The sequence below is a fragment of the Microcaecilia unicolor genome, chromosome 4 (genome assembly GCF_901765095.1).
Source record: "Microcaecilia unicolor chromosome 4, aMicUni1.1, whole genome shotgun sequence".
NCBI classification, from domain to species: domain Eukaryota; kingdom Metazoa; phylum Chordata; class Amphibia; order Gymnophiona; family Siphonopidae; genus Microcaecilia; species Microcaecilia unicolor.
In genome coordinates this window covers 294,178,049-294,195,714 of record NC_044034.1, presented here as the reverse complement: position 1 = coordinate 294,195,714, position 17,666 = coordinate 294,178,049, and the positions used below count along the sequence as shown (strand labels likewise).

Below are 17,666 nucleotides of genomic sequence, written 5' to 3'. Positions count from 1 at the left end.
TGAGAAGTGCCTTAGGTGGCTTGGTCTTGGTTGAATGTGTGATGGTCCCCAGGAGAGATGTAGCTCTCAATGGTTCTTGTTTCTTCAGCCTCTGGAGCTGTTTCAGGCTCCTGTAGAGATGATAAATGGTCTTGGTCACCCTGCTGGAAATACGCTACTGAGCCAAGCTTCTTTTTTACTCTTTAGTGCCAGGAGTGGTTTTAGTAGGTTCCCATTATCCCAGTCACAGCAGAGAGCTTAAGTGGCTGCTGTTACTGCTAAAGGCTCCTAGGTTTCTCCTAACTGAATGTTCTGGCTAGGGTAGCTGGTTGGCTAGGTTCTTTTGGGTGGATGAGTTCTCTCACCCAGAGGGCATCAACTGGGGAGACAAGGAACCAATTACAAGAATTTGAACTGAGCACAGGGTCTTATACCTCTGGTGAGTTCCCTCCAAGACTAGTGGAATACTGTCTAGTGATTGTGTTACAAGGAATTAATTTATACTTGGGGATAGCTAGAGCACTCACTAATGTTTCTCCACCACTTACCTATAAGGTAAGAATGATTTAAAAGGAATTAAGTGTATTTATTGGATTGCATTAACCTGCATTACCAGGTTTAAAGAATAAGAACACTATATATTTAGATTCAAAAGGTTTATTAAGTTACAATATGATTAATGCAATCATATAAGTGAGAGATAGTTCTTTTAAGAGATCTTTACAGATAATCTGTGCTTAAATAAAGTAGCAAATCTAGATCAAAAGTTATAACTTACAGAACAGTCTTTGTTGTAGGATTGTTGAAGCTGAGAGAGAGAAAGTCTTTTGGAAAAGTTCTATTATTCAGCAGAGTGATGAGCCATGTGGTCACAGGAGCAGGGAGCAGGGCTTCTGCAGTGATGGATCTGAGTTGCAGTTGAAGAGAAGCATCTGATTATGTCTGGAACAGCTTCTATCTTTTATACTCTTGCAAGCTTACAGGAGGATATGATCACAGAGTCCCAGCACCTGCTTCCTGGTTTGCACTGGATAACTTGCAAGGCATTATGGTTATTGTAGTCTGTTCAAATGATCACATTATAAGTCTTTCCTTTCTGCAGATGTCCTGGCATCCATTTGTCTGATAGCTGATGGGAGGGGGCAGGTATACCTCTGATGACAGGCAAATGTTTTGTTTATGCTTTTCCTCTGAAGTCTTTGTCTTCAATGGGTTCTCCAGACTTTCTGTCTCTTGGGTCTTTGGTTTTCGGAGATGTCCTGATGAGCCTTCAGGTACCCACCTTAGTCAAGCTTTTGTTAATAGTAATTTTAGATGGGAGGGCAGAGGAAGCTATTTATCTCTCTTTTGTCTTTGTTAAGTGTTCCCAAAAGTTTCCCAGGAAAAGGGAGAGAGAGAAAGAGTTTGAAAACTCCTTGCAGGCAGTACCTTTTGTCTTTTAAATGTTCCCAAAGGGAGGGGGAGAAGAGCTTGGAGTTCTGCTGCAGTTTCAAATATATCTTTAAAGCTGTATTTTTGTATCTGATTCAGCATAATCAATATTATGCTACACATTTAATTCTGATGATTAGACTCATATCACGCTACAATTGGAATACTGGTCACAGGGGAAACTCCTTCTCTCTAGCAACTAGTGGTGTCATGGTAAAGTAAATTATATTATTCTGGCACAATCTCTATGTGTCACTGTGAGCACCCTTAAAGCAGGATCCTAATGTCTTTCCATAAGTGTACAGATACCTTGATGGTGAGAGTTAGGCAGAATGTCTCTGATCGAGCACATGACAAAGTCTGCACACCTCAAATTCCTAGCACAGAGCACAGGCAATTCTTTCAAGTCTTCTCTGAAGACAGACTTTATTCTACGTGGAGAAATCCGTGACTTGAAGTCTCTGAATGGTATGTGCTGTGATTTCTGGCATTATTTTTCCTTCTGCAAAACTCTTCCCTTTCTCAATCAGAGAGAAAAGCTGATTGCTTTTTAAGCCCATAGGCACAAAACAGAAAGTACTTCTGCACTCTTTACAGATATAAGGGTAGTGATTTCAACTGACTGTCCTTATCTGAATACCCTCAGAGGATGAGTCCTGGTTACTTACTCAGATGAAAGCCTTTGGGAATTCATTCTCTCAGCTGTAGAACTTTACTCTATCCGGTGGATGGCTTCCCTTGTTTTTTTAGCCAGTGTTTACTGGAAAATTCCATATCTAGAGCACAGCTCTTTTTCTGTAACCGCTGTCTTCTTGTAATGAAGAACAGGGTCCCTCTTTTTTTCTCTGTAGATATCTACTGTTCTTGTGGTGAGGACCAGAGCTTCTCTTCCTCTCTCTGCATCTGCCTTTTTTCTTGTGGTGAAAGGTAAAAAGTTTTCTTTTTCCAAGTGGTCATCTCTCTCGTTCTTTCTGCCCCCTTCCCACAGTGTGCTGAACACACACCTGATTTACTCACTCAAATCATGGGGGAAGGGTGAAGACAGAATCTCCCACCTATACACAGTCTGAATTTAAAAGGCAAAACCAGTTTTACTTACAAAATTATCCTCCCCCCCCCCCCCCCCCCCCAGTTCTGCCTATCCCCCTGGCCTGACCTAGACAGGCACAAGATCTCCATTGTGGCTCTGGATTTCCTTGAAAAAAAAAATCTCAAAAGCAGGTTTTAAAGTCTATTGTTACTTGAATGTTTTTACTGCTGTAATTGTCTATTGCTCATGTTTGATTTATTCTTATTGTACACCGCCTTGAGTGAATTCATTCAAAAAGGCAGTAAATAATTCTTAATAAATAAATAATAAAATATATGTTGAGGCTTGCTTTTCGCCCCCTTTGGGCACATAGTTAATCCTGTAAATTCCAGTTGCAGCAGCAGAGAATCCCAGGTCAAAAGCCAATTAGCACCTTAAAGTAAACTCTAGTGCACACTTCTCAGAACATAGCCACACTAAATATGGTACATTTTATATCCACATTAACATATTGTTTCCACATAAGCAACATCACACTGTTACCTTACATAGCCAAAGATAGTGGCATTTGTTACAAACATGTATAGTCTGTCAATTTGGGGACAATCCCACTCATTGCGAAGTACTTAGTAGTATCACAATAGCACACTACATGATATATACAGAATATAACTCACCTTCAGCTACTACTGAGAAAGGTGAGATCTAAATCCTAATCTTGAATCCAGTACCAGGCATACTGTGAAGTAATACAAAACCCTACAAAAGTCACTCAGGAGCGAAGATCTATAAATCAATTCTATCATCTAACAGCAACTTCCAGGAGTCACACAAGGGCCTACCTAGGAAAAGACAGCACCATAAATATTGCTGTGGGCAGTACAACATCAATACACCTACTGGAAAACTAAAGAAGCTGGATTATAGATCAATCCTACACAGATATGTGATGCTATCAGAATACCAGGTCTCTCTGACATGTGCAGAGCACAAATAGATCCTCACTAAAATATAGTAACCACAAACTAAAAATAGAAATAGGTAGACAAAAATTAAACTGAACCACCAAGAAGCCAGGCTCTGTATATAATACATTGCCAGAGAAAGAGAAACAATGATACATGTCTCCCTAGACTGTGCAAAATATGAAGATCGCAGATGTATGTGTGAAAAACTGACATATTCAATCAATACATAACAAATAAAAGAAATAATGGAAAATAAAGTGATATCATTCTATTGGATGGTGCGGGGACAGCAGTATACTGTCTCGATTGGAAGACTAAAGAAGGAGGTTTTGGCCTGCAAAAGCTAGTCCAAAAATGTATGTAGTCCAATTAAAAGGTATTACCCTATTTTCCATTTTTTCTTTTATTAACCTATAAAATGAACTAACATGGTTACCACATTACTTCATCCTAAATGAAAAATAAAATTCTTTTTTCTATGTTTGTTGTCTGGCCATTTAATTGTGTTAATTGTATTGGTCCCAATCTCTGACTACTGCTTTCCTGTCTTCTTCTGAGTCTCTTTCTAAAAGCTTCTGTCCATTTGTCATTGTTCATTCTCCCCTGTCTCCTTCACCTTCTCCATGACATCCAGCTCCAACATTGATCTTTTCTTTTCAGCCTTCTTCCATGTCTTCCTGCCTTTTTGTCTAGATTTCATTCATTTTTACTATCCAGTCTGCATCTTCCCTCTTTTTTTTTTACTACATCTACTTATAGCTTTCCATCACCCTGGCCATCTTCCTCTTATTCCCCAGTCTTTCACTAAGTCTTTCTCTCCCCACCCATTATCCATCATCTCACCTCACCACCACCACCATCTAGCATCACCCCCGTCTGTCTTTCTCTCTCACCCTGACATGTAGCATTGCCCCGTCTCTCTCTCTTCTCCCCACCCCATCCAGCTTTATCTGTCTTTCTTTCTCCCCTTCCTATGCATCATTGCCCCATCTCTCTCTACCCCCTATGCAGTATTGCCCCTGTTTCCCTCTCCCCTTGTCCAGTATTGCCCCTGTTTCTTTCTCTCCTCCTAGCCAGCATTGCCCCACTCCATGCTCTTTCCTTCTCTAGCCCTCCCTAAAACTGCTATTCCAGCTCCCCCCTCCTCATTGCTACTTCTGCAGCCCTTCATGGCCCCCCTTGACCCGAATAATCGGAAGAGCAGGCTGCCTACAGCAAAGAGAGAGTCTTGGGTGGTCGACACTGGGAACTTCTGCATCACTGATGTGCAGAAACAGAAGTGGGGAAGAAATCTCCTGAGTGGTCCAGTGCTGCACTATATGTGGGGAAGCATGAGAAATCTCCTGGGCAGTCTGGCGCTCTGAACTTCTGCAGCACTGGTGCACTACTGAAGAAGTGTATGGGGAGGGGGGATCAAGTGATGCCTTTGCATAAGCTGCAGTGAGCGCAGACGTAAGGGCAGTTGCTGCATTGCTGCCACAAGGTAATCAGCAGGCAGTCGGAAGTTATACATCATATAACTTCCAGCTGCCTGCTGATTCAAAGCCGGGGAAAAGAGGTACGTGGCCTCCCAGCTTAGATGGAATAGGTGGGAGGTGGAACCATGACGTATTGACATCACTTCCTTGGACCTAACAAGTGCTGGAATGCAGTTAGACCCTATTCTGGCACAAATTAAGCCCTGCCTTCAAATATACCTTATGTTTCTGTACAAGAAGACCAGTTAGTTCTTTGCGGTGACCTTGTGATATACTACAGCAAAACAGCTTAAGCATACACTGCTGAAAATATCTTTCTGAAGAGAGAATCTAGTAACCTCCTCTCCCTATGCTTTCCCCTTTAATTTTATTTGCATCATTAGAAAAGATGCATCCTTTAGACATGGAATAATATATTCCCTGAATGTTCTATTGGAAAACAACTCATGTTTCCTATCTGCTAGTGCTTCATTTCCATTCCTCTGCACATTTCCTGGCACTTACTGTTTGCATGCTGTCACTTTCCATCCTTCCTTATGTATGCAGCTCTCCTGTATTAGCAGTCAATGAGTGCAGTCGGTGGTGCCTCTTACCAGTGGCGTAGATACTTTGGGTCATGGGGGCCTGGGCCCCCCCCCAATTTGCTCTTGGCCACTGGTTTGGCTGGAAGGGGTCCCCAACCCCCACCAAATGAAGCCTTCGTCCAGCGCTGGTCTCCGGCACCGCCACATTGACTGCCCTGCTCTCTTCCTGTCACGTCTGGCACGTTCCTTTTACTGAAATTGAATTTCACTAAAAGAAGCGTGCCGGACATGAGGGGAAGAGATAGCAGCGCAGGCAATGCGGCGGCGCTGGAGACCAGCGCTGGATGAAGGCTTCATTTTGTGGGGGTTGGGGACCCCCACTAGCCAAGGTATTTGTTTCAGCCAGCCAAGATGTGTTAACAGTGGCAGCAGTGGGTGAGGAGGAGCAGGGCGGTGAGGCGGCAGAGGGGGGGCAGCGAGGTGGAGAATGGGAGTGGCGGCAGGGCAGTGGACCAAAATGTCCCCCCACCTTGGGCTCTGGCCCCCATCCCACCTCGAGGTCTGGCTGTGCCCCTGCCTCTTATCACATAAGAGTCTCATCGAGCATGAGTGAGTCAGGCTAGCTGACTGTAGCAAGGCTGTGAGTGTTTACATTTTATGGGAGCTTGAGGGTTTCTGGGCAGGCCCAGTCCAAGGGTTTCAGATGTCCTCAGTGAACCTTCAACTGTGCACCCCTCTCCAGGGGCAAATCAAGGCCCTACCATCCCACCTCTCCCCATAGTTCAACATCTCCCCTTCCCCTCCCTATGCCCCTAGGTTGCCAGCTTCTGCTTCAGAGAGGGATGGGACACGGCAGTGCTTCAATGCAGGCCTGTATTTATAGAACTCAACCAGTGTTCAATCTTCTATAACTTGGGCCAGCATGGGAGAAAGTGGTGGGCGGCAGCAGTAGGTCCATTAGGAGAAAGACTCTGGCACATTCCAATGCTTTACCACTGCCCTCTCCAAAGTCTGCTGCTCTAGTTCACCTAGCCATAGGGCCAGGCCTGCATATATGAAGACTTCATTCAGTCCATCTTGCTGCATGTGTTTTTTTTTTTCAGCCTGCTACATTAGAGTAATTATTTCCTTGTGGCAATCTAAAGGAAGGCAGCTTTTCAATACAAATAAAACAAAAAATTCCTTCAAGATCCCAAATATTAATCAGAATAAATCCCTGAACAGCTCCAGTCAATTAGAATCTGCAGCAGTCTCCATGCTATCCTTAAACTGAGGGGTGCTGTCAATCAAGAGGAAAGGTCATCCTATCTAAAATTTCAGAGGCCAATTTAGGAGCCTAACTTTCAAAGTTAAGAGCATAAAACAATAGTTTTGGAATTGGATATAAGAACTCTTCTCTGAGTGATGTCATAAACACCACTGACTCAACAAAACAGTGGCTGATGATATCACAAAGGTCCTCTGATATTTCTAGCGAAACCAAAGCAGGCTGAAGCAGACAGGAGGGGCCCGATCTTCAGCCAATGGTAGCTGACTGCTGCCGGCATTATGCCTTGAAATTTAGTGTCAAACCATAGCATTAAATTTCTGGGTTTGCAGAGCCAGCTAATGCATAGCTGGTTAAGTGTTATGTTCATCTCTTAACTGGCTATCCTGCTTATAATCGAAAGAGAAAAACGCCTATATTGCGACCCAAATCGGGAGATGGGTGTCTTTCTCCCGTGGGCACCCACATCGGTATAATCGAAAGCCGATTTTGGGCGTTTCCAACTGCAATCCATCGCAGAAACGGGTAAAGTTGACGGAGCGTGTCGGAGGCATGGTGAAGGCAGAACTGGGGCGTGGTTATCGGCCGAGGAGAGATGGGCATCTTTAGCTGATGCGTTTTTACCGCGATTTTGGGTCACTTTTTTTGGACCCTTTTTTTTCATTAACAAGTCACAAAAAAGTGTCCCAACTGCCCAGATGACCACTGGAGGGAATCGGGGATGACCTCCCCGGACCCCCCCAGTGGTCACTAACCCCCTCCCACCAAAAAAAACCCACTTTAAAAACTTTGTTTTCCAGCCTCTATGCCAGCCTCAAATGCCGTACCCACCTCTATGACACCAGAATGTGTTCTATCCTGTGACAGCCTTTCCCTGGTTCTGATGTGGCTCTCGGGTGAGTGTGACACCTTTTCTGTTATGTGCAGTGCAGAGTCACATTAGCAATGCATTGTGGTGGGTGTAGGGTATTGGACTCCGTGATTCCACTAGCTTGTGGCAAATGCTCACAATGTTGGTAGTTGGTAGGCTCTACTCCCATGGTGCTTTTCCCCCTGCTTACTGGGTCAGAGTGTGCCCTGTTTTGTTTCCGGTAGTCCATGAGGTAGTGGCCATTTTTGTAAGCCAGTTTTAGATCCCTTTCATGTGTTAGCCACGTTAGAGAACTTAGTTCTTCCCTTGAATGTGGCTGAAAGAGGGCATTGTACAGCATTCTGCCAGCTCTGACCTACTGCTAATCTTAGTACCAGGGAGACTCGTTGCCAGTGGGGCACAACCTCTGATCTGCAGTTAACTGTGAGTAAGTGTGCTTATTCCAATAAAGGACGTTTTTGGAGAGATTAGTCTTCAGGTGTCAACTGGTGTGCCAATGTTATATAGCAGCAACAAGTCCTAGAGGCCTGCATGTATGCAGGTCCCTGGAGCACTTTTAGTGGGTACCGCAGTGCACTTCAGCCAGGTGGAACCAGGCCCATCCCCCCCCATCTGTAACACTTGTGCTGGTAAATGGGAGGTCTCCAAAACCCACTGTACCCACATGTAGGTGCCCCCTTCACCCCTAAGACTATGGTAGTGTTGTACATTTGTGGGTAGTGGGTTTTGGGGGAGGGGAGTTGGGTGCTCAGCACCCGTGGTAAGGGAGCTATGCATGTGGGAGCTGTTTCTGAAGTCCACCGCACTGACCTCTAGGGTGCCCAGTTGGTGTCCTGGCATATCAGGGGAGCCAGTGTACTATGAATCCTGGCCCCTCCCGTGACCAAATGGCTCGGATTAGGATGTTTTTGAGCTGGGTGTTTTTAGTTTCCATTATCGCTAAAAAAAACAAACGCCCAGCTGAAAAACGTCCATTTTTTTGAAAATACGGTCTGTCCCGCCTCTTCACGTACCCGTTTTCGGACATAGACGCACATGGAGATAGGTGTTCGCGTTCGATTATGTCCCTCCACGGGACACAGCATAAAAATAGGACTGACATATGCGGTTCTGTTTATGCAGTTACCCTGGCCGATTAAGTGCCACTGAAAATGAGCAGTTGACCCCAAACAGGCGATTTAACTGGCCAGGAGCTGTTTCTGACCAGTTCAATCATTTTGAATATTAACCCGAATGTGGCTAACTTCTTTTCCAGATGTTATGCTATTCCTGCCTGGGGTAAAGAGAATGAGTGCTAGGAAGAGCACCAGTGGCCTGTTTGAATATTTTTTGAGTGGCTTCTCTGGAGAGACAACAGATATGGGAGGATGATGCCATGCAGAATCTGGGATCCCTCAGAGGGACCACTCCCAGTTGCTTGCACAGAGAGATACCCCCTCCCCACCCCCATTTTCTATTATATTTGAAGCCAGGCTGCCTGTTTTCTTACATTAGATGACATTTCTTGTTAGTACCCTTCAGCTCATCCGTGGATTTTCAGAGCTTTGCTAGACAATTGCTGAGATTGCTGGAGACTCATATGCACGATGTATTTGTACAGTATGGTTAAAAATGCCAGACACTGCAGCAAAATGCAGAACATAGTAGGCTGAAAATATCAGAACAGAAGCAAGCACAGTAGGGACTCAGAAGCTGTAGGAGCAGAGGAATTTTGTTCAGGGGCAGTGAAATTATATAAGTAAAATTTCAGAAGTAAAATTAGTCACCTATGTTTGACTAAAACTAGGGGACACATTTAGGCACCTAACTTAGGGCTCCTTTTACAAAGCGGTGCTACCGATTAGCATGCGCTGAATGTGAAGAAGCCCATGGGAATTGAATAGACTTCTTCTCATTCGGCGCACAGCTAATTGGTAGCACTGCTTTATAAAAGAAGTCCTTAGAAGCCTAAATTTAAGAGCTCAAGTTTTTTGGAATATCAGAACCAAATTTATAAAAGGTTAGCTCTTATCTTTCGACTATGAGGGGAAAACCTCTACTATAAAAGCAGTGGGCTTCTTCAAACATGGCTCAGATAGAGCAGACAGTTCATATCATACTTGTTTAAGCCACATGCAATCTTTTGTACAAACATCATCTGTGTCTGTTAAGTTTCTTCTGAGCGCTGTGTTTTGTTGCCTCCCAGTGGTTATACATGCATATAGACAGTCTTCGTGATCAGTTCAACTGGTTGTTAACAAAACATAAACATAACAGGGTTAGTTAACTTTATAACATAGTAGATGATGGCAGAAAAGGCACTTTAACCCATTTAACTGCCAATACAGTGAAAATCTCTAAGAGTTTACTCTTGGTATAGTTACCTGTGAAAACTGTTCACTTCATAAAGTAATATCACTTATATGTGACAAGCTAAGATGTTTGGATGGTGTGTTCCAGCATCCACTTAGGTAGCAAGGCCTCACATGAGAAACCAGACTGAAATGTACTGTTGATTTTAGGAGACCCTGACTCTGACAGTAGAGAAATCTGACAACAGGTAGAACTCTAGGGCCCATTAAGTCTGCCTAATTTACTTCATGTTACAATACTAAAAGTACATCTGCAGCTAATAATCCCAGATTTTGTTTTACTGCTTTTGCTCCTACCACCTTCCTGTGGCCTCAGTGATGCAGAACTTCTTGAGTAGTGACAATTTAGCATAATACAAACATTCTTGGAGGAAAATCCATACGAATACACTGTGGAGTAAATTCTAATTCTTTATAGGCCACTAAAAGTTAGGTACTGGGGACTAAACTAGTATTCTAACACGGCAGAGTTGTGCATCAAATCTGTAATAGAATATTAGCATAAATCTGCAGTTATGCACCAAACTGTAGGCACGACCACTTATGCCATGTCTATGGCTGGCGTAAAATGTGGCATCTAAATGAGGCAGTTGGACATGTTAATGCAACTATTCTATTGAAATGCATGAAAGAATAGTCTGAATGCCAACATGCCCATGCCCCTCCCACATTAATACCCCCTTTGCAGTTGCATGCAAGAGAAGTTATGTGCGCTGTTTTTAGTATAGGAGCGTAAGTCTGTTAAGTGCGCAATGGCAAATTAGCACCAATTAGTACGTGTTAACAACCAGTTATTCATCTTTATCACCGGTTCAGTGCCAGTTAGTTAATTATATTATGTGCATAACTGTCCCTCTTCTATAATTGTGCACCTAACTTTGGGTGCCATTATAGAATTTGGGAGTGTGCTCTTGCAAACAGTCATGGACTCACTTGCAATAGGTCACCCGTTGATCTCCTCGCCTTCTCTCCTGTTGTCTCCAAGGCACATACTCCTTATCCTCCTTGGTACTTCAGTGTCAGACCAGCACCCACTGTTCCCTCTAAGCTGAACGGAAGTCCTCCACAGTGCCGGCCCAAGGCAAAATGCCACCTGAGGCAGAGCTAAGATGCTGCCGCCCCCCCCCCCTCCCCCGGACCAAGATGCATTTACCTGTGTCATCACGTTCTAAACTGGCAGAGGCAGCAATTCCCATTTGCTGCCCTGCCACCGGCACCTGCCTCTTCCCTTTACTGCAGCTGCCCAAGCCTCTGACAAAACAGGAAGTTACATTAGAGAGGCGGCCGCAATAAAGGAAAGAGGTGGTTGCCGGTGGCAGGGCAGTATATGGGAATCGATGCCACCCCTGAAAAGTGCCGCCTGAGGCCCCGCCTCAAGTGGCCTAATGGTCGGACTGTACCTGGTCCTCCAAGTGCATTGCTGCCAGTAGAGGATGGTGCTTCAATACTGTGTTTTCAATAGTTAGGGCCAAGCGAGTTTCCTAGAGTTCTGCAAAGCTTGCCTGTCCCTCAATATTGAAAATGTAATAGTGAAATAGCACCTCCCACTGGCAGGACTGTAGGTGGAGGACTCCCGCTCAGCTTAGTGGGAACAGTGCGCAGCACCCTAATCTCAGTTCATGTAGCTGATATAGAATATTTGACTTATAAATGCCCTCACAGCTTTCAGAACAAAGGGAGGGCCCTCCTGACCAGTGAAGTGAGGGTGAGAGCCAACCTTTTTCAGAAGGAAACTATAACCTAGTAACATATTTAACATTGTTAGATAAAGACCTGCATGATCCAGCAAGGTGACCAGTGCACAACTGTCACTCAATGCAGGTTGCACTCCTTTGTGATTGCACACTGGCATCACATTCATGCTGTATGTAGATAAAGTGGATAACAAACATTAAATGCCCCATAACTGGCTAACCGGCAATATTCAGCAGGGGATAGCTGGCTATCTCCTGCTGAATATCATAGGTTAGCAGCAGCTAGCAGAGAGAGCCGGTTATATTGGTTGCCATAACTGGCTATCTGCTGATTTTCAGCCCTACTTTAGTGGCTATATTTGCCACTTGAATATGTGGTTAAAAGATAATGGGCTAAGTCTGAATATCAGCATAGCCGGTCATCTTACAACCGGCCAAAAATAAACTGCATATTCAATGCCAGTCACCGGAAAAGGCCCAGCATTGAATATCCTGGTTTTGCGGTGACTGCAGGAGTTAGCCAGGCTAACTCCCATGGTCTGAATATAGGCCCAATTATTTTGTTACTGGACAGTTCTGTCCTTTGGGGGTTACTGTGCAGTGGTAACTACCCTTGTGCCAGCACAACTGCTTACAGCCCTGGGTGTGCTGACGGGGATCGGGAAATACTACCTGTAGAGGACTTCTCATGACGGGGTGATACTAGCCCCAGCAGTCCTGCATAAGAGAAGAAAAAAAGGGGTGACACTGATGCTTTTAAGATGGGAAGATGTGTAAGGCTGTACCAGTGCACAAAATAAAGTAAAAGGGTCCTGTTGTATAAGGGAAGAGAAAAGCTTTGGGCCTACACCGAAATGAAAATGTCACAAAGAGACAAGGGAACCTTGGGTATATCTGCATTAATAAAAGTGCCTTTATTGATGGCCTCCACTGTCCAGAAAAGGAAATAAAATGTAAAGCAATAGGTAATAAAGATACTCATTTTCGAAAGAGAAAAAATCTAAAAAGTGGCATAAAGCAGCATTTGGACGTTTTTCTCACAAAAACATCCAAATCAGTATTTTTTAAATCTATTTTTCAGAAGTTTTTCTATGCTGTTCATCTGCAGTGGACCAAATCTCAAGGGGGCACGTCAGAGATGTGCTAAGGGCAGGATTTGGGTGTTCCTTAGATGTTATTCAGCCATTATGGAACAAAACAAAACTAAAACTAAGATGTTTTGAACTAGACCTGTTTTTATAACACATAAGACACAAAAGGTGCCCTAAATGACCAGATGACCACTGGAGGGAATTAGGGATGATCCCCCAGTACCCCCACAGTAGTCACTGACCCCCTCCCACACCCCAAAAAAGTTAATAAAAGTATGACTTACCAGCCTGTATGACAGCCTCAGATGTTATAGCCAGGTCTATTAGAACAGCATGCAGGTCCCTGGAATAGTCTTGTGGTCGGTGTAGTGCACTATGGAGTGGGGGACTCGGGTCCCTATCTCCCTCTACCTCTCACACTTGTGGTGGAAACTGTGACCCCCCTCCCAAAGTCACCAAACCCTACTGTGACAGAACAGTGTGTTTTAAGCCTGTAAAACTGCCTTATTTCCTGGTGTATATCTCTAGTTTGGCCAGCAGATGGTGCATGTTTATGTTTTGAAGCTGCTGCTGTTTTCTTTGTTTAAGCCTTTTATACTTTCAAAGATTGTTGCTGGGCTCTAATTGGCCCCGGAGCTCATTTCATTTAGATTTTATTGGCTTTTCCCCCAGTCTTACCCAGGAAGAAAAGAGTGTAGGATCTCTTTGTAGAGGCTTGATGAACATTTATATGTCCTGATCTTCCTAGGTACTACTTAGTTAGTATACAAATGTTAAGTTAATGCTATAATTGATCCATTTTTCAGTTACTTGTTATTGTTTGCTGATTGCACTTTTTATGTTCATTGTTCAATATTTTTAAGACAATAAACACTATTCAGTTCATTGCCTCTGCTGTCTGGACTGATAAAGAATCTTGGTGGTTTGTGTGTTGGGTCTGTGAGTGCTTTTTGGGAACTGTGGGACCACTGGGAGTGTGGCCCCAGTAATCTAGAAATCACCGAGGATAATTTGAGAGCAGGAGACTTGCCCAGAGGCAGTTGGGACCCAGTCGGTGGGGAGCAGAGTGCTAGTGTAGAGCACAAACAGCAGGTGCAGGCGGACCTGAGCTCTGCTGGGGATAGACCCTCTAAGTGGCCACGGGGTAACCCCAGGCGGGTGGCTAGGTGTTTTGTGACACCTATTGTAACCACATATAGGTGCCCCCTTCACCAATAAGGGCTATTGTAGTGGGGGACAATGTGTTTTGGGTGGGTTTTGGAGGGCTGAGGGGACAAGATAAGAGAGCAAAGGTGAGATGTGTACCTGGGATCATTTTTATGAAATGCACAGAAGTGCCTCCTAGGGTGCCCCATTGCTCTCCTGTGATGTCTGGGGGACCAGTCTGCTAAAAATACTGGCTCCTCCTACATTCCAATGGCTTGATTTTCTCTGTTTTGCACTTATTCATTTTTTTTTCAAAAATGAACCAAAAAAAAAAACCATCCAAAGCAAAAAAACTTGTTCAAAATAGTATTTTTGAAAAAAAAAAAAGATAGACATTTTTCTTTTTCAAAAATGACCTTCTTTCCTATTTGGATTTTGGACGTTTTGTGGAAAAACGTTCAAAGTCAGACTTAGACATCATATCGAAAATGTCCCTCAAAGTTATTCATTTCCCTGGATATGGAGTTTCAGACATGAAACACTGATTAGGTATTCTCCTTTTCTTACCTGGATGTGTCCCGGGCTGGGCACCTCACTCCTCAGCTTCTCTCTGTTAGTGCTGCAATACAATTACAAAATCCCCACAACAACACCCTGCTCCTTAACCAACTGCCAGCAGTGGATAGTGTGCTGGTTGTTTAGAAAAAAAATCCAAAACAAGAAACCTCCTTTATACCTTAAAACAGATAAGGAGATTAAGGTTTGAAGAATATTTGCTATCTGTCCAAAGAGGGCAAATATTAGCCTTTTTTTTTTTAAATCAAAAACATATACAAGCCTGGGGGTTAGGGATGCACTTGAGAGGCAGGTCCCTTCCATCCCAGCACATGGGATGCGCCAGTGGGGAACAGGTGTCATTCACAGCCCTGAAGCTCTCTCTTCTTGCAGGCAGCTGGCATCTGAGCACTGCTGGGTTTATCTGGCACTGGAATCTGCAGGCTTGTCTTTCCAGTCATGATTCCCTTGGATTGTAGGCTCCTCTTTCTCCATTATTTAAGCTTGTGGCTTTGTTAAGCCTAGCTGGCTTATGGAATGACCATACTCCCAGACTGACAACCTAGCTTGGAAGCAGTACCCCAAGTTGTGCCTGCGCTCCCTATGGGCCCCTTCTGCTTCCCCCAGATTCCTCGGGAGAAATATAGTCCCTGTTTACAAGCTATTTATTCTTCCCTCCAAAATCACAGAAGGGGATACCCCCTGCTCAGAGACTGACAGATTGGCCCATCCATCCTCCAGCACAGATCCTACAAGGTTAGTTTCAATGGCTCAACTTCTTTATCCCATCGTCTACCATTTGGAGTCGCGCAGAGTTTGATTTTGTCTCCTCTTTTATTTAACATCTTCCTCAGTTTGCTAACAGTTGGCATCCTAAAAAAGGGTCTTAGTGCCTAATTTTACATGGGTAATATCCTTTTCATATGCTATACCCATTCTTATGCTTCCAAATTAACTCCTTTAAACCAGTATTTAACGATGGTCTCCTCATGATCATGAGAATAGGCTTGTTCTTGGTCCATTAAAGACTACTGCAACACAACTCATGGTCCATCTCCTTCACTGAATTATCTGGGTCTTCAGTTAAACTGGTACCTTCGTTTAAGCATTTAAAGGTTATCCTTGATCACTAATTCACATTTAAAACCCACATCGCTTCAACAGCAAAATGTTTCTTTGCATTTTTCCAGTTCCACTCACTTTTTAAGTTGCTAGATCAATTTCATACTTTAGTAACCTTACGATTAGACTACTGTAATTGTGTTTATGTGAGAATTACTCAATCTGCTATGAAGAGTTTTCAATCTATTCTGAATACTGCAATTAGGATTCTCTGCAAGGCATGAATATTTGACCAAGTAACCATGTTACTTTATCAGCACCATTGTCTTCCCCTATATTTCCGAGTTCAGTTCAAAATCCTTACACTTACACATAAGGGTCTTTACAGTAATTCTCTGGCCTATCTGTCCACTCTCCTTGTTCTGTACAATCCCACAATTTCTTTTTACCTCTCATGAAATGTGTCTTTCCTTTCCTTCCCCTTCATGAGCACAATTTGATTCAACCCAAAACTGCATTCTCCTATCTGGCCCCAAGCCTATGAAACTTTCTTTCCATTGAGCTCCAGACTGAATCCTTGCTCAAAAAAATGTAAAGCTGGCTTAAAAACTCGTTTCTTTGGCCTGGTCTATGCAGGATGACTGCAGTACTCACATGGAATGTGCTTGCTATCTGTCTCCTGCACATTTTAGTAATCCTTGTACATACACGATAGCATTAACCATTTGCTAGCCTATTTTGGAATCTCTGGAGGATGAGATGGTAATGGTATAGATTTAAATCAGTACAGACAGGACTGCCTCTTCCACCCGGCAGACTAGATATTTGCCTAAGGCAGCAGGCTTTGTTAGTGATGGTACAATGTCAGCATGGCCTTCAGGGCAGCAGGGGGCCTTTGAGCAGCCGCGCATGCACTTGCTCACTCAAGGCATGCCACATCCTGCCCCCTCTGACAGCAATTTGGGGTTAGAGGAGGAGGATGCTGCAAGTCTTGAGCACATGAGTGTTCAAAGGCCCCACACTGTGCTCAGGGTGAAGGATTAAGGTAGGGTGGCAGTGGAGGTAGCAGAGGAGAGGAAGGAGATGGTTGACATATGGGGGGTGGCGGCAAGGAGAGATGCTGGATGATGGGGAGAGGTTTGGGGAATGGAAGATGCTGGACACCTGGGGGGAAGAAAAGTGGAGTTGCTGGACATGGGGGGGAGGGGGAGGAGGAGGGTATAGGGAAGGGAAGAGAAGTGGAGACGCTGGACTATGGGGAGTAGGTAAGGAATGAGCTAGACTATGGTGGAGATTACTACTACTACTACTATTTAGCATTTCTATAGCGCTATAAGGCTTATGCAGCGCTGCACAAACATAGAAGAAAGACAGTCCTGCTCAAAGAGCTTACAATCTAATAGGGAGTTAGGGAAGGGAAAATGCTGGACTATGGGGGGGCAAGCACAAGGCAGTGTGCAAGTGAAAATAGAATGTAAGATACCCTTAGGCTGGCCTAAACTACAGACCTCTTTACATCTGTGTACTGTAAACACAGGCTCACCCTGCATTCCATCAAAGGAAAAGGACACAGAGAAATGCTCCCTCTTGCACCCATGATAATTGCCTTGCCTCCTGTCTTGTTCTCTTTCTAGGTACTGCCGCTTCATCCTGAGATGGCGAGCACTCCGTGCTGGCACGGCTCTACCTACACAAGAGCTGACCTCTACCATCTGCAGTCCTCAGCTGGGCATCCCTGTCTCGCAGCGCCGGAGACGACCCTTCAGCACTGAGACACCACCCTGCTCAGTCACTGAGTCCACAAGGATCAGCGTTGCCCTCAATGGGCAAGAAGAGAACAGCTTTGTATAGAAAAGAGGTGGGGCACTAGAGAGTATGTGCCCGGTTTGGAAAGTGCCAATATGTGTGGTGAATTGCCAAATGATGTACACTGTAGACCATCCAGGCCTCTACAGAGTTCCTGCTCATGCCGCCAAGCCATTAACAATGGAGCAGCATGTGAAGAAACATTACCGGAACTTTGGATTCATTGAGAACCCAGCCCACAGCAACCTTTGATCCAACTTCAATTGTGATTTATGTGTCTTCGAATCAGGTACATTCCAATTATCCTCCCAGCAAAACCCTCCATGGTATGGGTGTGAACTCCAAAAGTGCCTGCGGTTCTGAGTGGTGGGAGAAAGACAAGATTTGGGTACATGCTTTTGGGAGGTTTGCCA

General features: G+C 44.3%; 1 protein-coding gene across 1 annotated transcript in view; it reads left to right on the top strand.

The window, feature by feature from the left end:
• The window catches only part of LOC115469706 (melanin-concentrating hormone receptor 1-like), a 55,792-nt gene extending 38,494 nt beyond the window's left edge, over positions 1-17,298 (top strand). The window contains exon 3 of the mRNA XM_030202492.1: positions 17,082-17,298. Within this exon, the coding sequence (XP_030058352.1) occupies positions 17,082-17,298 (217 nt within the window). The remainder of the gene's footprint in view (positions 1-17,081) is intronic.
• The last annotated feature ends 368 nt before the right edge of the window (positions 17,299-17,666 follow it).